Source organism: Trifolium pratense, linkage group LG2, assembly GCF_020283565.1.
Source record: "Trifolium pratense cultivar HEN17-A07 linkage group LG2, ARS_RC_1.1, whole genome shotgun sequence".
NCBI lineage: Eukaryota > Viridiplantae > Streptophyta > Magnoliopsida > Fabales > Fabaceae > Trifolium > Trifolium pratense.
The window spans coordinates 40,146,086-40,168,705 of record NC_060060.1 but is presented as its reverse complement, the minus strand read 5'-3'; the positions used below and the strand labels follow the sequence as shown (position 1 = coordinate 40,168,705).

Here is a 22,620-nt window from a genome sequence, read left to right as displayed (position 1 = left end):
ATTGTGACGTGCATCTGCAGCTACCATAATTTTAAATCTTGATGCTAAGCAATAAGCTAAACTAACATGTAAAAAGGATATATTTGCTTATAGGAAATGCATAGTTATTATTGCTTATAAAAAAATTCGTTGTTATTACTCATATGATGGAACCTAGTCTAATAAAATTGAAAGCAGGCTACATTCAAGAGCTATATACAGAGAAATGGCCACTCTTGCTATAAAAGATCTTGTAAAGTTTGCAAGTTGGTCGAGTGTTATTATAGGGGTGAATGGGTGTACAAAAGTTTAATAGTGGACAAAACTGCAAGTGTAACGGGTAAATGGATTTTAGGACAAACCGAAAAATCTAATTCTCAAGAGTAGGGATTCTAAGGATTTAGAATAGAATTCGATATGTCCTCTTGAGCATAGCTCAGTTGGTAGGGATATCGCACTATATGTGCAGGAACCCGGATTCGAACCCGGGACACTCTACTTATTTACCTTTAAGGTGAATTTTCTAGTCATTAGGCTAATTGACCTAAAAAAAGAATAGAATCCGATACAATTAAGAAAGATTATGCAAGGAGATAATTATTCATTCATTCATTGATTGTTTTTCAAAGTGAGGCATAATGCCTTTAAATACAACCCTCAAAACCAATCAATCTCAATCACTATTGTTTTTATAAAAATCACTATATGTTTCCTTGATTTGAAAGTTATACCATGTTGCTCATTAGTCCATGTGGATTCTATACTCTTTTTATTACGATGATATACTCATGCACTTGCGAGCGTGTTAGGGGACCAAATGTCTGAATTTTTTTAAAATAGTAGGTACCAAAATTGCGGAAAAAGAAATTAAGGGACCAACATTGCACAAAACAAAATGGGGACCAAAATTTTGCATTTTACTAAATATAGGGGATCAAAATTACATTTAAGCCTTGATTTTAATTATGATACATCGATACAAGGGATTTGGATTGCATGCATTCAAAATTGCATGCAGTTAAGGAATATCTGACCATCTAATTAGGATCAGACAGTCTAAATATAAAGCAATTATACAGTTCGGTTCAATCTTAATGGAATGGACAATTCTTCTCTAACTTCATGACTACATTCATCCGATGCAAGACACTAACTAATCGTGAACAAATAGTTTCAAAACACATTTGTCCTCACCATTTCTTATTTTATTCAGATTAAAACATCTTTCCCTAGTTTGATTGTGTTCTAAATTACAAAAAATGCCGGCATGCACTTTTATTAACTACGTTGTAAGTAGTATTTATTTATGATTTGTATGCTAAGCGTGTCAAGATGTAAAACAAAATTATTCTTAGTCGTAATTGACTTTTAGGAGCAATTGTGTCCAAGAGAAAAAATCCTTCTACGCCATGAAAGAAATGCAAAAACGGAAAGAGATGGTAGAAATTCACATCTTGTATTGTTGATATAGTGACCTTTGAACAACCTATATACTTTTCATAATGTTACAAAAAGCAGAGTGTTAGAATCAGCCCCAGATATAAACGAAGAGAATAACAAAGGAGATTAAGGTTTCATAGAATACTAATAGCTTAACAATATAAAAGATTACTAAAAAATATATAAAATGAACTCTAAACTAACAGATCAACATAACTCAATACTTTATTATCTAACACATACCCTCAAATTCATTATGCATGCACATGATGTGCGGTGGTATCGGGTCTCAAAATTCTATGATTTTAATAAAATATTATATTTTTAATGCAAAACCCTCACCTTAAAATTTGCTTTATGTCTAATTTAATGTTGGACCGACTCTATTTGAGTTTGATTCAATCGTAACGTTTTTTCTTATAAGAAAAAACCCCTTAAAGTAAAACGTAGGTAAGTAAGTTAGTTGTGTAAGTAAAATATTCAACTCAAATTACATGATGGACCGAGTTTGCATATCATTTACAATATGAAAAACTCATTGGAGGATTTCGTGAGTTCCGAGAATTTAACTTGTCGATTCATATACTTTTATCGAAATTGCTAACTAGTGTCAGCATGACCTACCTTTATATATAAAATTATTATAAAACGTTACAACATTTTAAATTACTTTGAGATTACATCATCTTCTTTGAATCTGCAAGGAATGTCAAAGGCAAATCAAGGAAGAAGCCGGCTAGCATGAAATTGAACCTTAATGTAAACTAGATAATAAATAGGGTAGCTGGCTTCCATTAAATTAATTAAAAAATAGTGCAGGTCATATTCTTAGATATACAAATGGAAAAAGGCTACTACTTCTACCCTTCATGTTGTCATAATCAAAATATGTCACCACTAAATAAAAAACCAAATTCCCTACAAAAAAAATTTCTACTTAGGAGGAACAAAACAAAATTGGGTTTGCAAGTAGATGATTCATATAAGTAAAATCACATAATAACCTTAACCATCATGTTTTTGTGCAAAATCTCATCCACACATAAAACCCCCTAAAATTTTCTAATTCACTAGCTAGTACTAATAGTAAAGCATTGCACCTTTAGTTTAGACCTTGAAGGCTAAACACAAGGTAACAAACAAAGGACAATAGCAAGGTGTTGATGCTTTTCATATAAGACACTACAGCTGTAGAAGGATCACCGTTGCCACTAATTGTAGATGTTGGACTTATTCCAAACACAGTAGGGCTACCCGCAGTTCCTCCCGTGCCAGTGCCAGTGCCAGTGCCGGTTCCCGTACTTGGAGTTGAACCGGGTGAACCTGTCGATGGTGTTCCTGCATTGCTGCAAAAGAGAGCCAGGATAAAAAAATATCAACATTGAACTTGAAGTAATAATGAGAGAGAGAGAGACTGAGATTAAGAGAGAGATAGAGAGGATTGAGAGAGATAGAGAGGAGAGTGAAGGAGAGGATCCAATCACATTTCAATATAGATTTTAATTTATTTTTAAAAAAAAATGAAATACCAAACTTGAAATGCGGACAAATCTCAAACTTGAAGTTACCAATATGCCAACTGTGTCAAACGTCAAAGTGTGTGAGACAGCAATCCAAATCACAACAAAGATATTGGAAATATCAAAATCTATGACTTGGAAATATCGAAATCATGTCAAGTCTTACTCGCTCGACACAAGATACTTTTTGGTCACTGTTATAACCAAATTTTACTATTTTCATTCATTAGAAAAGTTATGTATATGGTCCATATTATCCATCAGATACATCACTTTCTCAATTTATCAAAAATATTAAATTTGCAGTGACGGGGGAGGGAGCATATTAACCGTCCAATGAATCTAAAAAACTTTTTTTTTTTTGTTATAGGAGTAAAGATCCGACGGAGTATTTCAATAGAAAAGGGGCTTTTGACTAATGTGCAAGTAAAATGCAAGGGCAGTGAAACACAAATGTTTCACATTTTACATAATTAATGAGGGCATTATGGACAATTCAAAATAAAAAAAAAACAGATTATTTGTCTTTCTTCTCATAATACTCCCTCCGGTCCTTATTATAAGACGATGTTTACTTTTTAAATTCATAGAATGTTGGATATATCTAATCAATAATATAGACCAGATACATTTAACATTCTATGAATCTAAAAAGTAAGCATGGTAGCAAATAATAATAATAAGGTAGAAATGAAAAGGATGTGGACCCCACTCATTTTGTGTGTCTCTTCTCTCTTTCTTTACTTGCCAAACAAAAAGAAAAAACACTACTTCAAGAAAAACTGCTTTGGAAAATGAAAACATCCAATAGGTAAGTGCTAACCATAAAATGCTTATAAGAAATGGGACTTTTCCACAAAATTCTCACTTCACACTCACAAGACTCAAACTTAATTGCAAAAAACTTACTCAATTATTTTGATTTATAAATAAACAAAACAACATTAAAATAAAATAAAAAAACAGAACAAGAATCATACGTATAATGAAACATACCCAGGACTTGAAGGGTAAACACATCCAGAAACTGCAGCTGTAGAAAAAGAAACACAAGGAAGAGAAGAGAATCAATAAAAATAAAATCCTACAAAAATATGTAGTGGGTGGTTATACGGAAATACTTACTAGGTGGTGTTTGAGAAGTTGTTGCAGCACCAGCAAAATCACAACTACCTTGAACATTACCCTTTCTTTGGTAATAACTGTTAACAGCATAGTTACAGTGATCTTTTACAGTGTTGGGTTGGAAACAAGGTCCATTTTGAAGAATAGGGGTACAATCAGCTCCAGTTCCACAAGCATAATCAATTGCCTCCTGAAGAAGTTTAATAGCCACACCATCTTTGCAAACACAGTAAAAAGCACCTGTGAAAATAAAACATGGTTAATTACACACCAAAATTACACCTTTTTCAGAGAACAATACTCCCTCTGGTCAGCAAAAAAAAAAAAAAAAACATTTTTTTTAGCTTCATTGAAAAACTGAAATATTCCATCAGTTACGTCAGTTTTTTTTTTTTTGTAAATAGATGAAATGATAAAGTCATTGAAAACTCACACACAAAGTGGAGGACCGGGGTTCGAACTCCGGTCCGACAATAACAATTTTGACATTTCTGTCAATTGAGCTATATTTTTGCTTGTAATATTGCCAGGAGGGACTAATAAGTGCATAACCATTTTTTCCGTTTCAATAAAAAAGGGGCAAAAAATAGTTGTGTTAACAGAACTAGTTCATATAGAAAAGAAAAAAAAAACAGAACCAACCAGTGGATTGGATTGATATTTTTCTAAAATTATTCATACAGAAAACCCAGAATTAAAGGAAATAGTTTTTGTAAATAATCAAAGGAACCCAAATCAGGAATTAGGAAAAATATATAAATGTTGAAAATTTTCATAGTTTTCTTAAATAAAAATAAATAATTAAAAATGTTGAAACTTGAAAGATAGACAAACATATAGGAGTAGTTCTTGGTGCTTACTTGAATGAGCAGTGAGGGAGAGGAAAAGCAGAACATAGGCCAGAAAAGCCATGACAAGAGAAGGTGATTTTGATGTGAGTATGTCTAAGGCAGAAAGAAAGAAAGAAAAGAAAAAGAGATCAAGAGAAAGAAGCGTTTTTTTTTAACCCGCTCAAGGCTTTTCACATTTTTCTCTCTAGTAGTCTTCTTGGTAATTAAATAAGGGTACACCAAAAAACAAAAATTTAATTAAATAAAAAAAATACTAAAGAAAGTTCTAGGAGCATAGGACATTACTTTCATTGAAAAATGAATGTATTTGACATATATTGTAGACCAAATACATTAATTTTTTAATGAACTTAAAAAATGAATTTTTGCTTATAATAGTAACATGAAGAAGTAATAAATTTTATGTGTAAAATCAATGCATTAAAAAATAAAATGTTTAACTTTTTAAATAAATAGTTTCCCTCTCGTATAGTTGCGGTGTTTGCTTATTCTTATTGAAAGATCAACGATGCAGATTCGGAAGCATGAATATTCTGGTCACTTTAATTTTATCATATTATTTGTAATAGGCAACTGATCGTTGTATGCTATTAACTTGTATGTTGTGAGTTTGTCGCAAATTCATCATTTTACATTTTTAGCGATGTTGAATATGAGATTGTATTTGATGTATTCTATTAATTTAAATTAATATTTTTTTGTCAATAAATAAATAAATAAATAATTTCTTTAATTAAAAACCTTAAAGAGTGCAAGACACTAGTTAACAAAACCATTAAATAAATAATACCCTAAATATAAGGCCAATGCTACGGTGGACCACCTTTACAAATGGTCCACCGTGGACAAGTGATCTACCGAATATGAATTTTACAAAATTCGTTATTGGATTGAAAATTTATATCGTATAGATCATCTGTAAAATTTTTTGAAAATCATTTGATATGTTATTGAGACCCATCAAGATTTACGTTATTTAATAAACTGTTAATCTTGATGTGTCTCAATAACATATCAAATGGTTTTCAATTTTTCTAAATTTTTCTATGGATGATCTATATGATCTAAACTTTCAATCCAACGGTGTATTTTGTAAAATTCGTATTCGTTATAATGTTATTCGTGACTGGTCCACCATGGACCACTTGATGAAGTGGTTTATATTAGAATTTACCTAATATAGACCCTTTTGAGATTCATTTTATCTTTAGAACTCTTTTAAATTTTAAAGACATTAATATTTTTTCTATACATCAAGGAAAGGACAATAAAAATAGAATCCTACCCCTCCTAATCTTATTGTAAGATAAATAAAATTATGTTGTTCGATGTATTTATTTTGTATTATTGATTATGTACATCAAATATTTTATAAATTTAGAAATTAATTTTTTTTTTAGTAAGACTAAAAGGAATAACAAAGGGAGGTTGTGTTCTGGGGAGTTGTAATGTACTTTTTTCCATGTCTTTGTCATATTTTCTGATGGTTCTTTACACGTGTGATCAGACGTAAACTCCATTGGTACCAGTGGCATGTGTGTCGTGTAGGACTTGGCATGACGCATGCATGCTACCATAATCCATGGATAATTTTTCCTTCAACTTTGTGCCTTGGCTTAATTGTGACCTGGCAGCTGTATTTTTCTGTTCAAATTAAGGTTTTGATCGGTGATCACAATAAGTTAGCTTATATCTCTCCGTTTTAAAATGTAAGACGTTTTGATCATATTACATAAATTAAGAAATGTGATTAATGTTGTATGAAAAAGAGAAATTATGAGTTAGTTTATAAAATTGTCCTTCATTAATGGTATGAGAAAAATAAATTGAAGAATTAAAAGAAGAAAGTGAAATAAATAGTTAAAGGTATAATAAGAAAAAGAGCATTAAATACTTCATCGGTAATGTAAAGTGACTTATAATTTGATATAATTATTTTTATCAAAGTGACTTACATTTTAGATCGGAGAGAGTAAAAGATTTGTTTGATAACGTTTTTTTACTACGAGCTTATAGTTTATTTTACTAGTTTATAGTTTATTTTTCAGATGCTATTTCAATTAGCATTTGAGCTTATAACTTTTTGTTATTTCTTCGATTTTTACTCTTATTATTTTAACTATAACCCTTTATAATTTATTTTAATTTCAAATAAAATAATTAAAAGGTTGCAATACTAAACATCTCTCAGATGTATATACTTACGTTACTTTCCCTTGTCGACGTTGTCTTGTTTGTTTCCACTCCGCCTTGCAACGTTACTTTATTATTACTAGAACATCGACCCGTGCGATGCATGAGTTTGATTAGCCGTAACATATATAATGATTAAATAAGATATGATAATTCCAATAATGTAAGGTATATGAAAAAAGTTGAGTAACATTAAACGATAGTTTAACAATAATTTTGGATAAATATTTATACAAAGAAAATTTGGGATTCCACATCACATGAGCCCCGTATGGTCAGCACGGAGTGTGAACAAGAGGCCTATGCCGCCAAGGGATCCACTGAAGCAGTGTGAACAGAAGGCCCTTATAGAGCGGGAAGCTGAGAAGAAAGGGCCCCTTGCAACAAGCCTGGCCGTTAAAATAAATAGAATTTGACAGATCGTAAATGATTTGTTGTTGAGTGGGGAGTTAACGGAGGGGTCACGTGCCAGGGGTGATGTACAAATTTGGGATGTCTCAAATTTTGCACCGTAATACGGGAGGTCGGGTGGTGGAGGGGCTATGCATAGTCTCCTTTTGTGATAATTATGTTATATGTTTGTTCGGATAATTACATATATTTTGTAATGGCATCTTTTGGATAAGTATTTTATGTTATTATTTTGTTTTGATAATTATATGTTTGCAAATGAATAATGTTATTACGTGTATCGACATTGATAAATTGCTCAACGAGATAACAAGTCCAAAAATCTGGTTCTGGTTATAGGTTCTTGCTTCTGGTTCTTATTGCAGTCACTTCACTACTTAAGTAGCGGATTGGTCGTAGGGGGATGGGGCTTCCGTTACTTAAGTAGCGGTCTGATTGCGTAGAGTGTCCGTTACTTAAGTAGCGAATGACTATGTTACATAAAAAAAAGAAAATCAGGAAAGACAAAATGAAGTTAAAACATAATTTTTTTTTTATTAAAACATTAAACACAAAAATTACATCAATTTAGATATTACATCCAAAATTTCAACTACCAATTAAATAAACTAAACAACCTCCTCTTGTGAAATTTTGTCCCAGAAACGGAGATATAACATGAAATGACAAAAATTAAACGAACTAACATTACTAAAAAAATATAAAAAGAAACATAAGAAGAGAAAAAAAGGTGTGAGATCTAAAAAGTCTGAAGGGGTCTATTTATAACCACGGTGTGGCCAATTAAAATTGACAACTTGGCCGACCTCGACGTGCGAAAAACACATAGGCTATGTTTGGATTGATGGAATAGAATAGAACGGAGCGGAATGGAACATAATGGAATGAAGTGGAATGGAGAGGAGTGGAATGAATATTTCATTCCATTGTTTGGATATTTCTATTCCATTGTTTTGAAAGTGGACGGAACGGAACAGATAAGAAATATTTTATTACATTTATACCCTTAATTAAAAAACACAATTACATAGAAATAAAAGGACAAAACTTACATGCATTTCCATACATGCATTTCTTACTTTTTCCTCTCACAAAGAGGTAGTTTTTTTTATTAAAAAATAATTTTCTTTTATTTTTTCAAAATGAAAAAACACAAATAACCACCTCTTTGTGAGAGTGGAAAAGTAAGAAATGCATATATGGAAATGCATGTAAGTTTTGTCCGAAATAAAATACACTATCTTATATTGACCAAAAAACAAAACAAAAAATTATTTAATATTATATCTTATATTAAAATAATATTATTATATAATGTCAGACCAAACAAAAAAATATAATGTATTTAAAGAATTTACCTTACCTAATTAGTAATACACTATAATAAATAAATAGTAGTATACTAGTAGTTTTTTTTTGACGAAAAATATACTAGTACGTAGTTGAATATATATATATTTGTTTACCTTAGTCATCCCTTTATTTCATTGTGACGAACACACGACGGAAAATAATGGAAAAAAGAATAAGGAGGAATGAAAATTGCAGAAGAAGAACGGTCAATAGAAAAATTGGATCGATGGAATAAAATTGCAGAAGAAGAACAGTTAATAGAAGACAAGTGAGAGGGAAGAAAGAAAGTTTAATAAAAGAGAAGAAAAAAAAAGGAACAAAATTGTATTTTTGTTATTAGTTTATTCCATTCCATTGCATACACCCCAAATTGGGAGGAATGAAAAATTAGATGAATGAGTGCTATTAGATGGAATGAGTTCCATCATACTCCATTCCATTTCATCCATTATTTACAAAACCAAACAATGAAATATGAATATATTTCACTCCATTCCATTCAATTCCATCACTTTCCATCTATCCAAACATAGCAGTAGGCTGACAAAATAAAATTGGCCACAAATAAGATATGTTCAAAATCAATTTTTGGTGTATCTCACGATCAAACAAATAAGGAAGCAAGAGGTGTTTTATACCAAACCCAAACTCAAAGAATCAAAAACACAAACAGAAAAAGTTCCACCGCCATGGATTCGCAGCACCAAACTCGAATATCGCAAACTCGTGATCCTTCATCAACTTCCATTATGCTACCCTTTCTCTCATTCATACTCATTGCCGCTTTGGTAACTCTTTCTCTTCCTCTCTTTCCGCAAATGTAATAGTGAAATTAAAACCTTTCCAATTCTGTTTTTTATCTTTCTCATGTCTATAATCATTCGTCATGAAAATTTCCCTGTTTTGCATTTGCACAACGAAAAAATATATTACCTACATTGGAAAAACAATCACACATAGAAAAAGTAGTAGTTTAGTACCAATAATCATGTTAATGTAAATGTAATTCACTTTTTAGGGCATTCCTCACCAGCATCTATAAGATAATAATAATAATTCTAAATAGCGATTGTGGTTACGGTTGTTGTGAAATTTTATATTCCAGGAAAATGTGCTTGATATTGTCAAAATTGCGACCACAATTTAAAACCATTTGTTTTGCATCAAATATGATATGGTAACCAAGTGATTCAGGTCAAGTAGTTAATGAGCTCCCACTGAACGAATCGTTTAGGTGAACCCATGTTCGACTTCTAAGAGGAACAATTTTTGGCCAGACTTTACATACCTTGTGGCCGGACTTCGAATAATCAGGCCACTTTTCCTGGGTACCGGAGGGTTAACACAATAAAAATGATATGGTAATCATATATACATAGGGCACTTACGGTAGGACATCCAACTTAATGTTTTGCTCACCTTTGCACTTCTTTTAAACAGAGGAATGACTATAATTTTAAATTACTAACATTATATTATGACAATGAATAGGAAATGGAATATTTGTCTTAATTTGTTGTTTTGATATTAGTTCTTGTGTGCTTTGATTTTGATGATGATGCATAATGGTTTATTTAATCTGTGTATGTAGTTGAACCCACCTAGCTAATTTGGTTATTGTTGTTTTTGTACTACCACTTATTTACATTATTTGGAAATCGATTCTAGTCGACATCTAAAGCTTAAAACAATGTCTTATTATCTATAGGTTTTGGTTCCTTCAGCATCACCATCCTTAAAAAATACAATGTCAGTTATTCACCAAGTCCCTGAAGGCCATGTGGGGGTATATTGGAGAGGAGGTGCGCTTCTGAAAACAATTACAGAGCCAGGTGCTAAACGCTTATTTGTTTTTTCGATGCTTTTCTTCGATGTATGTGTGCACAATTTTTGTTGATGTTCGTGATATTAATTCTTCCAGGTTTCCATATGAAGATGCCTTTCTTAACTCAGTTTGAGCCAGTTCAAGTGACACTTCAAACAGACGAGGTAAATTCTATAGAACAGTGTTGGGAATTAGGGTTTCTGTTGGATCTATAATTTGGATTTTGAGTACTGGTTGCAATTGCAGGTGACAGATATACCGTGCGGTACTAAAGGTGGTGTTATGATTACTTTTGGGAAGATTGAGGTAATAGCAAGTATAATTGTCATACGCAATATCTGGTTTACAAGTTTCTACTTTTTTACACTGTTAATTGTAAATGCAGTAATGTTCTTCTTTTAGGTTGTTAACCGATTGCATAAAGAATCTGTCTATGAGACATTGCTCAACTATGGTGTACAATATGACAAGACATGGATATATGACAAGATTCATCATGAGATTAATCAGTTCTGCAGCTCTCATAGTCTTCAACAAGTATATATTGATGTGTTTGATCAGGTAATTTAATGATTTGAAAGTGTAATTTTACATCCATGTTTTATTTTATACTGATAACTTTCATTTATATTGTATGGTTAATCAAACTAGCAAAATTGAAGGGTTTCCATTGACATAATATGAAATAGTTTGATCTTTGATGTATTATTTTAAGCTGTAACTTTCATTCTCATCCACTAAAAACGTAGTTGATGCAAGTCATAAGTCCCCCTCACCCAACACTTGTGATTCTTTTGCTCTGTTGTGTTAGCCGAGTTAACCCAAAATGTATTGTTTGACTGTCTTCTGGCTTTTCTCCTTTCTTGTTATCTCATCTTAATATATTAACAAGCAAGCATCAGGGCACTTTCAGATTGACGAAAAGATGAAGGATGCTCTTCAAGTTGACTGTACCCGTTATGCTCCAGGCATTGAGATCATTGGTGTCCGTGTCACAAAGCCAAATATTCCAGAAAACATAAGCCACAACTATGAACAGATGGAAGAGGAGCGTACTAAGGTATAAGCACCTGTCATTTTCCTGTAAATATGCCCGAAGCTAGACAGATGCAATATTTAGTTGATAATCTCATTAAATGAGTTAAACATGTGCTAACTCTGTATTTAACCTTATGATTGATTCATACTGTCATAATCTGAGATACATGTCTTGTAAATTGTAATCGCTTGTAGTAGGTTTTTTTTTATATTTCTCTTCGCGATTCTTATTCAGTTTGAATTTCCTCTATTCTAGATATTGATAAACACTGTGCCTTGTATGCTATTGGATAGGGCTTAATTGCTATTGAGAAACAAAAAGTATCCGAGAAGGAGGCAGAGACTATGAAGAAGATGGCTATTAGCGAGGCTGAGAAAAATGCCAATGTTAGCAAGATCCTTATGGAACAAAAGTTGTTGGAAAAAGATAGTGCAAGAAAACAGGAAGAAATTGAGAATGCAATGTACCTAGCACGTGAGAAGAGTCTGGCGGATGCAGATTTCTACCGGTGAGATTTTCCTTTTGTTAATTTCATTGGTTAATGTAAGTTTATGACTATGATATTTTAATCATCTGTCTTTGAAATAAGAAATGGTCAACTTGTTCTGCTTACTATTTCCAGTGTAATAAGGGAAGCTGAAGCAAACAGGTTGAAACTTACCCCTGAATTTCTTGAGCTAAAATTTATCGAATCCATTGCTAATAATACGAAGATTTTCTTTGGAGACAAGGTACCTCTCATCTTAGCTATAGCTATTTCGTTATTCTCTTGTTTTTTTGTGGTGCATAGGTTTGATCTTCTGGGTTTGCTTTCTGCAGATTCCAAATATGATTTTGGACCAAAGGCTACTCAGAAACTTCCTCGTTGAAGAAGTTTCTAGAGGGGAAACTCAAAAGACAAAAGCAGATATCTAAACTCTACCAGTGGGAGCTTGGATATCTCGTTGCTATCTTCTACAGTAAACAATGAAAAGAAAGATACCTATGTTTTAGATACAGGTGGGTCTTTTTGACACAGTGGAAATTTTAGAAATTTTAGCATATTGTATCAGGTTCTGAAGTCGCTTACATTTTCTCATATATATATGCTTGGTGTTTTATTATCCATACTCCTACCACCCTTCCCAAGTTGTACCAAGTGTTTTTAGGTATAAAATTCAGAAGTAGCTAGTGTTCAGATACAGATTGAAGTAGCTGAAAATACATTTATATTAAGATCAAAAGTATGATTTCACAAAGAAAATGGGATTTGGAGGGCAGAGAATTCCTTTACTTCTGGAAGCAATAGTTAATGCAGAAATTTGGAAAAAATGTAATTGATTTTTTTTTTTTTTTTTTTTAATTAACCACTTATTATGAAGTAAATGACTTGAAATTGACCATGACATTAAATTTGTGGATGCTTAACTTAAGGCACAAAACTTTGAGTTTTATTGATAGAAAATTATGAGCCTGTAACATCATAGAAAAACACAGATGCAGCAGGAATCCCTAAGGTTACATTATACTCTCTCAAGTCTCAACTATCCTTGTTCCTCCAAAACAAACTAATAGGATATCATTACATAAAATAAAAGATAAGAATAAAAACACTAACAAAAAGAACAACCCATGGAAACAGCCACCAGAGGTTTTTTTTTTTTTCATTGGCTTCAGTGATTCAAACTTGAGAGTGTTCTATGAACTTCCTTCAGGAAGTACCCAGTATTAACGGTTGCATTGGTAGAAGAGGTACATGCAGCAAGTGAAGTTGTTGATGAACTTTTAGGTGGGGAAATTACACTATCATTTGAGATAATTTCCCTGTCCTCTTCACTTATTGTTTCCATCATTTTTTTTGTTCTATGCCTCATCACATTAACATATTGTGGCGGCGCCACCTCCATGAAAAACCTTGCAATGCGAGAATTTGCCATTGTTAATTAATGTGATTTAATTTCAGGTGTTTATGGGAAAAGGGTAGCTATAGGAATGAAAATTGAGCTTATGTTGTTTTGATTGAGGATGTGTATGAAGCACAAGGACACGGTTTAATTTATTAGGGGTGGCTAGAAATAATGAGCTAGGCTTAAATTGAGTTAAGGGTCTTAATCTTTGAGGTTTACATCAATTTTTATTTTTTAGTGCCGCCTCCAGCTTTGCTATTAAATGTGAGGCCATACTACTAATACAAGATATGTTCCTATTGTGGGACAGTGTTTGATATGTGTCAAAACCATGATGAGAATTCTGTTATCTTTTAAGATACGGTTTTTGTTGGGTACACTGAGTTCTAAATTTGCACTTTTCTCTGAGACTATAGAGTGTAGTTTGCGTTTAATACTCTTCCACGTATAGAGAAATGACTTTGTCTTCGATGTTGATAGTTTTAATTTATTTATTTTTTCTCTCATATTTTTTTCAGAAGGTTGAATATGTCTAATTTTTTTTTTGGTTTTTTTATCCTTATAAAAAGTGTATTTAGGGATCTTTAAGCTTCATGTTTGTATAGTTCAAAAAAAAAAAAAAGTTTCACGTTTGTAACAGTTATGTTATTTAGATTACAAATCATTAAGTTTTTTAACTAATAAATTGGTTCTTTAAATTTCTAACTTGTTGCATCATTACTCTTCTTTCGGTTATCCTCCCTTTTACTTGATGTGTATGAAGTCATGCAAAGGATCAAGGCCATGTTTCTCACCTCTAGAAGCACAGAAGTACAAGCCGTCTAGATCAACACATGAGGACTATAATTTTTAATTTTGCAACTAAAAACACAACTCTTAAAAGAAAAAATAAGACTCACGAGGAGTTGATTCGTTAATCGCAGGAGGATTCTCGTTTGCTTAGGGAGCAATTATTTCAATTTATGGAAAAAATTTGTTCAAAGTCAGCTACCTCCACGTTCCGATCCACCTCTGCCTCCTACTAATTGTTACACATATATTAGTTATGGTGTTTTGAGAGTTTGGCTATAAACTCTTGAGTTTCAAGAACATTAATGCCTTTTTTTCTTTTATAAAAAACAATGTTAGTAGTATTAGTTTCAACAACAATATTATATTTGTTATGGCTACCAAGCATTTTCACTGCAACATTTTTGTCCTATAGCAACGAGAAAAACCGTTGGTTAATCCAAAAAACCGCTGCTATAGGCTAAGAGGATGGTTTTTGGGCCTATCAAACCGAGACGTTGTCTTTTCCTTTTGCAACGTTTTTTGTCAAAACAGCGACGATATTCGTAAGACTGTATCCTAAGTATCCTTTATAAAGGGTTCTCGAATTTCACAACAACAATGGTTATGAGCCGTAGCCACAAAAAAACTGTTCCCATTGCTTATTTTGGGACAGTCTTATATGCACTATCACAATAAAATGCATTTATTTATTAAATAAAATGTATTGTAATTTATTATTTGACTTAGAGAACAGTAATTTTAGTAAATGTTTATTCTTAAAAAATTACATAACAAAATCAAATACTTATAAATTATTGGCTTAAATGCAGTTTTACCCCCATGTTTTGAATAAATCGGAATTTTACCCCCTATTTTAAAATCCGGAATTTTACCCCCTTATTTTATAATTCTTTGGATTTTGCCCCCTATATGCTACAAGAAAATTTTGGATTAGCTACGACATCCGTTATAGCTAACTGGTAGCTATTTTCTAGTAAAACATCATTGTTGTCCAAGACACTATATTTCAACACATCATGACCGAACTTAAGGGAGTATGTTAAGAAATTTAAAGTAAATTTGTGTAGTCTATATTTTTAAAGGGTCATACTAGCATATGTCTTAAGGGAGTATGTTAAGAAATTTAAAGTAAATTTTTTATGTTGAAACAAGCAATTTTTATACTTCTAAGAAATTAAATGTACAATTTTTAAGGCAAGGTTTTTATTTGTAGGTTTAGTAACACATCCCCCCGCAAAACTTATCATTTTTGTTTCCTTAAAAACACTAGTTAGAATACCCTTATTTTATATTTATGTTTTAAACATAATTTGTATTGGTATTATTATTATTATTATTATTATTATTTTGCTGCTGTGTTTATATTTAGTATATTAGATATTATATTTTGCATAAAATATCTTATTTTACTGCATTTTTATAATTGTAATTATAATTTCTTTTAAATGTTTTATCAAAACTGAATCTCCTATAATTTTAACATGAATAATTGCAGTCTGGTGGCAAAATTTCTTTCTTTTGACATGAATAAGTGGAGTATATAAAATTCGATCATCAAATCCCTGCATATAAAATATGATATTCTTATGTACCAATTGATCTAAACTTATGGAGACAACAAAGAAACCTTTATAATTACTACATGTTTTTGTGGTGTTAGTACTTTTTTTTTAGTGCTAGATGTTAGGACTATTTTTAATAATTCCCTCTCTTTATAAGCAAAATGATGTTAGTATAAATATGGCTTTTATTATAGTAAATAGATCCGCATGTTACTTCGTGACTCATTCCTATCTCTTCTTCTTCATTCATCTTCACCACCGTTACTTACACAACGTAATTTATCTTTCTCTTTTCTTTGTTACCTTCACTTTTCTTTGTTACCTTCACAAGATCTTCACTTAGGTTGGTATTAATTTATTATTTCTGTGAATGAAATGATTTGTCCTAGATCTGCTACCTTATTTTATTAGTATTATATCTGTCGATGCCTCAATTCATATATATTCTTCATTTCATTTTGTCTCTTGTTATATATATATGTCTGCATGTGTATAGAAAAATACACACAACATTTCCTACATGCATGTAATTGAATATTTCAACTTTTGGAATGTTCTTTGGATTTAATATTCTTTTATGGCTTTCCCAATTGAAAACTACACACAGATCCTGCTATTAAAAAATCATTTTATTCTGCATAAGTATTGTTACTTGATAAATTATTATGTATATTGTTTTCATGGGTGAACGCTACGGTGGATCGGTGCTTAAGATTATTAGATATTCTAGCGACGACGATTGACAATATTATTTAAAAGTAAACATTCACGACTCTCTTCGTTTTTACGACTAAAATAATGATGTGATTAACCTCAGCTCAATACAAGTTACATATTTTTTTTCAGTTGTTTTAATCGAACTGATATTAATGAAGTTGTTATCTCAATTGTAAAAATGGGGATGACCATTAAGTATTAACTTATATGTTCAAACAATGATGTACATCATCGTTGGAATTTTAAATATTTTTTAAGTACTAATCCACGACGGACCACTTTTTAAAGTAGTCCATATTAGAATTTTTCCTGTTTTCATGTCTATAAATTATTCAATTATGGCCTTAATTAACCAATAATAAGCATTTGAAAGTAGTAATATACATTGTTGTTATGTATGAGTTTATTTATTTATTTTGATCTTCATGTCACACAGTGAAGGAAGTTAAGAAAAAGGAAAAATGGTGAAGATTTGTTGCATTGGAGCTGGATATGTTGGTGGTCCCACAATGGCTGTGATTGCCTTAAAGTGTCCTGATATTCAAGTAACCGTGGTCGATATTTCATCGCAGCGAATCAACGGTTGGAACAGCGACCACCTACCAATCTACGAGCCGGGTCTTGACGAAGTGGTGAAGAAATGCAGGGGAAAAAACCTTTTCTTCAGCATTGAAGTGGAGAAACATGTAGCAGAGGCTGATATAGTCTTTGTTTCTGTCAACACACCGACAAAAACTCATGGTCTTGGAGCTGGCAAAGCAGCTGATTTAACTTACTGGGAGAGTGCAGCTCGGATGATCGCCGATGTTTCTAAATCGGACAAAATTGTGGTTGAAAAATCAACTGTACCTGTTAAAACTGCTGAAGCAATTGAGAGGATTTTGACTCATAATAGGAAAGGCACCAATTTCACTATTTTGTCAAACCCTGAATTTCTTGCTGAGGGTACTAATACTGAAATAGTTAGTTAAGAGTTAGTTAGGTTTGTTATCCTTGTTATCTTGTTAACAAACTTTATCTCTAATAGGTACGGCAATTAAAGACCTTTTCAACCCAGATCGAGTCCTTATCGGAGGTAGGGAGACACCAGCAGGACAAAAGGCCATAAAAACATTGAGAGATGTTTATGCTAATTGGGTCCCTACGGAGAAAATCATTTGCACCAATTTGTGGTCTGCTGAACTCTCTAAGCTTGCTGCTAATGCCTTTTTGGCACAGAGAATCTCTTCTGTGAATGCAATGTCAGCACTATGTGAAGCAACAGGTGCTGATGTCTCAGAGGTATCACACTCAATTGGAACAGACTCGAGGATTGGTCCTAAGTTCTTGAATGCCAGTGTTGGTTTTGGTGGCTCTTGCTTTCAGAAGGATATATTAAACTTGGTCTATATTTGTGAGTGTAATGGACTTCCTGAGGTAGCAAATTATTGGAAGCAGGTGATTAAGGTGAACGACTATCAGAAAAGTCGGTTTGTGAACCGAGTTGTTTCGTCAATGTTCAACACAGTTTCAACTAAGAAGATTGCTATTCTTGGTTTTGCTTTCAAGAAGGACACAGGCGATACAAGGGAAACACCGGCTATCGATGTGTGCAAGGGTTTATTGGGAGATAAGGCAAGGTTGAGCATATATGATCCACAAGTTACCGAAGATCAGATCACAAAGGATCTGTCGATGAGGAAGTTTGATAAGGACCACCCTGCTCATCTTCAACCGCCGAGCCCTACTTCCATAAAGCAAGTGTCTGTGGTTTGGGATGCTTATGAGGCGGTGAAAGATGCACATGGTGTTTGCATTATGACTGAGTGGGATGAATTTAAGAAACTTGATTACCAAAAAGTTTATGACAGTATGCAGAAGCCAGCATTTGTATTTGATGGTAGGAATGTTGTGGATGTTGGCGTGCTCAGGAAAATTGGATTTATAGTTTATTCAATTGGTAAGCCACTAGATCCATGGCTCAAGGATATGCCTGCAGTGGCATAAATGGAATAACATCATATTGAGCTGAGACAATGCCTCCCCTATTCTTTCTTATTCTTATAATTAATTCTTTTCATTAGTTCTGTTTTGTCAGATCTTTGGAATATTAGTTCTAAATTTTGTTTCTTAAGCTACCTAAAATCCCAATTTGTTGACATGCAATTTTATGTAATAAATTAAACATTACTATAAAGGATTTTGTTGGCAAAAAAAAATAAAATATTGCTTCATATATATTCAACCCCCAAGGTTAATAATCTTGCGCTCTACCAACTGAACTAGACGAGTTATTGCTACAAAATGTATATTTTTGTATATTGACCGTCGTAGGTGTCTTCTTCCTTCCTTTCACATCCAAACACTTTCTTCATCATCATGTAATTTTTGTTTCAAATGGGGTGATGAGTGGCAACTGTGTTTTCAACGGTCCTCCGCACCACCAAACTTCTAAATCTTATAGGGTTATGCAACATTCTATTCTCATTTCTTTCATAATGTTAGGTTCGGTTCAACAAAGTTCGGTGCCGCCTCCGTTTTCTGCGTCAATTTTACGGTGTCAGTGTCACACGTCTACATCTCAACATGCAGCGGAAATTATCCAAGAACTTCAAATAGCTTAACAACTTTAAAGAAAAGAACGTGTTACGCTATCAGAGCGACTCTATAATGATGACTGAAAATAAAACGAAGGCAGATGCCTAATGCCATCTTCAATACCCAATCCGCGCGAACTAATCTTCCACCTAAAAATCTAAACTCACAAGAGTCTAGACGCAACACAAAAAGGGTAAAAATAATTTACACAATAAAGCGGTGTAATAACACAATAAGAATAAGGAAATAAGATATCGTCATTTTATACAATCAAACATATCAAGATATCATCAAATAAATATACTAAAATAACGACTCAAAATAACAGTCATATTCATGGTTTTTGTTTAGGATGCTTCATTTTGTGTGTGCCATATATGGTAGTACTCTCCAAAAAAGCTTAATATATATCTTAAAAACTAACACAAATCTTGGCCGTTCAAATGATCTTCTAATGGTTCTCACTTCACATTTTTTTTAATTAATTAATTCCTATAATTTTTTTTTTTTTGAAAAAAAATTAATTCCTATAATTAATCTACTAGTTGTTGATTTCATGCATGGAATTCTCCTCCAACAAAGAAAGAGTCATAAGCTTGTATTGTATTTGTAGTAGCTCTTTAATGTTACAGTACTTGACCTATTGTGTTGTGGCAAGCAAACCTATTATTAATTTTAATTATTTCACAAAGCACATTTAATAAAATTAATTAAATTATAATGATATTTGATCATTCTATTGGGAAACGAAAATGAAGGGGTCTCTCCCCTTTTTTTGGGTCGGATCTTGTACTTATACAACTGTCACATCTTCTCATCAACAACAACAATTCTGATCATCACCACCACCACCACCACTTCATTCTAATTACCCTATTATATATTACACTTGATCATCATACAGATTTCAGTCAGGTATGTGATCTATAGTTTGTTGTTGATTCTTATATAAATATATAACACTAGATCAAATTCAAATTTCAGAATTATCAATTATCCATGGAGGAGAGGAAGAGGAAGTTTGTTTGCAAGTATTGCTTAAAGAGATTTCCATGTGGAAAATCTCTTGGTGGTCACATCAGAACCCACATGACTGAAGAAAGAACTCATGCTGCTGCTGCTGCTATTGCTGCTGCTGCTGCTGATATCAAGAGAGATTTTGAACCTGTTGTTGCTCTTAGTGATGGTGGAAATGGAAACCCTATTTATGGTCTTAGAGAGAATCCCAAGAAAACAATCAAGTTTGTGCATTCTCATAATCATGTTGCCTCTGCCGCCGCTGCAACCACTGCATTGGAACATGAAATGATCAAATTTTGCAAAGAATGTGGGAAAGGTTTTCCATCATTGAAAGCTCTTTGTGGTCACATGGCTTCTCATTCTGAGAAAGAGAAAAAGATCAAGGAGGATACTCAATCTGATGATGATGATGATGATGATGATACTTGTGTTGTTGCTGCTTCAACAATGAATCTAAGGAAAAATAAGAGAAGAATTAGGTTCAAGTCTCTTACTCTTTCAAACCAACCTTCTTCTTCGTCTGTTAATGGTTCTTCATCTGTTTCAGAGATGGAACAGGAACAAGAAGAGGTTGCTAGGTGTTTGATGTTATTGTCTAGAGATTTTTTTAGTCATAAGGGTCGTTTTGTTTCTGAATCTTCCAATAACAACTCGGTTCTTCTAGAGACCAAATCCAAGATTGTTATCAGAAATGGTAACAAACTTGTTTCTAGTAATGCTCATGGATTTGTTGAGGAGAAGAAGAAGCTGAAGTCTGTTGGTGGGATTGGTATTTCAATTAATTCGGATTCGACAGCTTTCAAATATGGTTCAAAGAAGATCAAAATTGTAGATTCAAATGTTTCAAAATACGAATTCAAGAGGCCAAAGATGGAAGAAGAAGATAAGTCTAGATTTGAGAATTGCAGAAAGAAAGCAAAATATGAAGAATTGGATCATGATAGGAAGTTTGATTCGAGAAAGAAAGCAAAATATGAAGAAATCTATGAGAGTGATAGAAAAAGTTTGAAATATGAGTTCTTTAGGAGTGAAAAAGACAAACATTGTTCTTATGATTCAATAACAGATGATGAGAGTGATGAACAAAAAAGTTCAGAAAGTGATTCTTTTTCTGCTGCAAAATCTCATAACAGTAAATTGGTGAATAAAAAGAAATCAAGCAACAAGGGTAAAAAGAAGAAGAAGTTGAAGTCAAAGAAAAGCAAAGAATATGAATGTCCAATTTGCTACAAAATTTTCAAGTCTGGACAAGCATTGGGAGGACATAAAAGATCACATTTTGTTGGAGGATCTGAAGACAACACTTTTGTGATCAAACAAAGTGTTGCTCCTTGTTTGATTGATCTTAATCAACCTGCTCCTGTTGATGAATAAGGAAATGGCCAAATGGGTTAATCTTGGTTTTTACTTTTACTTCATTTTTTGAAAGTTCTTCTTCAATTGAGGTACCTTAATGAATATTATCTTTAAGTTTAAGAATTATTACTTTTTAATTGTTGTCATTATCCCATATGATGAAAGCAAATTACAATGTACAGAATGCCATGTGGGTAAATGATTTCTTTTTTGTTCTTGAAGGATTTAGTATTTCAAATTGATGATCATTGTTATGTTCCTCATCACAATACGTGATTATGAGCACAAGATTCAACTTTCAATGTTTGTATTGTATGGATATATTAACTCTAATCACTCCATAATTGTTCCCTATACTTATGTTAAATATAATAGAGTCCTTAGTGGTGGAAGAGGTAATTAAAAGATTGAATGTAAGTGGTTTTCTTTTGAAGCTACAAATAAGCTATTTTTGGTTTTTGGTTCAAACTAACTTTGCTACAGCACATAGTAAGGATCCCCTCTAACATCAAATTCTTTTTTTTTGGTCAATGCATTTCCCATGATGTGTGCGACACCTAAGACCAAAATGTATATTTTTATGTGGGTGAAAAACATGTCAAAATGTATGTTTTTAAGGTACCAAAAACATATACAAATTAACACCATGTGTACGTGTTTAACACGTAGTTCTAATCAAACCAAAAACACGTAGTTCTAATAGTGGATGAGTTTGTATTCTTTTCACCTTCATGCCAATTACTACTATATATGGTGTTGCTTATTCATTCAATTCTTTTCCGGGTTGAAGGGTATAAGAGGACCACAGACCGGTATTATTCTTTCTTTCTTTCTTCTGTTCGATCATGTGGGCTCAACACACACACACACATCACATATAATATAAATAAATAAATTTAGAAATTTAAATACTATTGAAATGTCAAATTTGTCCCTCTTTACTCCACAATTAGCCACCTCACATCTTCAAATTC

General features: G+C 32.5%; 4 protein-coding genes across 5 annotated transcripts; 3 read left to right on the top strand and 1 right to left on the bottom strand.

The window, feature by feature from the left end:
• Window positions 1-2,188: 2,188 nt before the first annotated feature.
• LOC123908641 (PLASMODESMATA CALLOSE-BINDING PROTEIN 4) lies at window positions 2,189-5,088 on the bottom strand. The gene is given in 5 exon segments (XM_045959336.1): window positions 2,189-2,566; window positions 2,568-2,765; window positions 3,936-3,972; window positions 4,065-4,304; window positions 4,925-5,088. Coding segments are annotated over 5 exon segments (567 nt in total). The 5' UTR covers window positions 4,977-5,088; the 3' UTR covers window positions 2,189-2,526.
• Window positions 5,089-9,454: 4,366 nt separating this feature from the next.
• LOC123908032 (erlin-2-B) lies at window positions 9,455-14,793 on the top strand. Of its 2 annotated transcripts, XR_006809541.1 has the most exons (10): window positions 9,463-9,660; window positions 10,581-10,704; window positions 10,794-10,861; window positions 10,944-11,003; window positions 11,100-11,258; window positions 11,611-11,757; window positions 12,030-12,244; window positions 12,359-12,467; window positions 12,556-12,735; window positions 14,386-14,793. XR_006809541.1 is itself a non-coding variant. In XM_045958538.1 (9 exons), the coding sequence occupies exons 1-9, from the start codon at window positions 9,562-9,564 to the stop codon at window positions 12,649-12,651; spliced, it is 1,077 nt and encodes a 358-aa protein (XP_045814494.1). In that variant the 5' UTR covers window positions 9,455-9,561; the 3' UTR covers window positions 12,652-12,979. The 2 variants fall into 2 exon arrangements, 1 of the variants encoding a protein (XP_045814494.1); XM_045958538.1 differs by lacking the exon at window positions 14,386-14,793 and having other exon boundaries at window positions 9,455-9,660; window positions 12,556-12,979.
• Window positions 14,794-16,200: 1,407 nt separating this feature from the next.
• LOC123908031 (UDP-glucose 6-dehydrogenase 1-like) lies at window positions 16,201-18,908 on the top strand. Its single transcript, XM_045958537.1, has 3 exons — window positions 16,201-16,319; window positions 17,130-17,638; window positions 17,721-18,908. Exons 2-3 carry the CDS (start codon window positions 17,155-17,157, stop codon window positions 18,677-18,679), a joined length of 1,443 nt encoding a protein of 480 aa, XP_045814493.1. The 5' UTR covers window positions 16,201-16,319; window positions 17,130-17,154; the 3' UTR covers window positions 18,680-18,908.
• A 1,361-nt stretch (window positions 18,909-20,269) lies between these two features.
• Window positions 20,270-21,782, top strand: LOC123904696. Its single transcript, XM_045954325.1, has one exon. The coding sequence runs from the start codon at window positions 20,270-20,272 to the stop codon at window positions 21,662-21,664; it is 1,395 nt and encodes a 464-aa protein (XP_045810281.1). The 3' UTR covers window positions 21,665-21,782.
• The last annotated feature ends 838 nt before the right edge of the window (window positions 21,783-22,620 follow it).

Coding starts and splice junctions, on each gene's coding strand:
- LOC123904696 (XM_045954325.1), top strand. CDS start 20,270: ATGGAGGAGAGGAAGAGGAAGTTTGTTTGCAAGTATTGCTTAAAGAGA.
- LOC123908032 (XM_045958538.1), top strand. CDS start 9,562: ATGGATTCGCAGCACCAAACTCGAATATCGCAAACTCGTGATCCTTCA. Junction 10,862..10,943: donor TGACACTTCAAACAGACGAG/GTAAATTCTATA, acceptor TTGCAATTGCAG/GTGACAGATATACCGTGCGG. Junction 11,004..11,099: donor TTACTTTTGGGAAGATTGAG/GTAATAGCAAGT, acceptor TTCTTCTTTTAG/GTTGTTAACCGATTGCATAA.
- LOC123908031 (XM_045958537.1), top strand. CDS start 17,155: ATGGTGAAGATTTGTTGCATTGGAGCTGGATATGTTGGTGGTCCCACA. Junction 17,639..17,720: donor CCCTGAATTTCTTGCTGAGG/GTACTAATACTG, acceptor TATCTCTAATAG/GTACGGCAATTAAAGACCTT.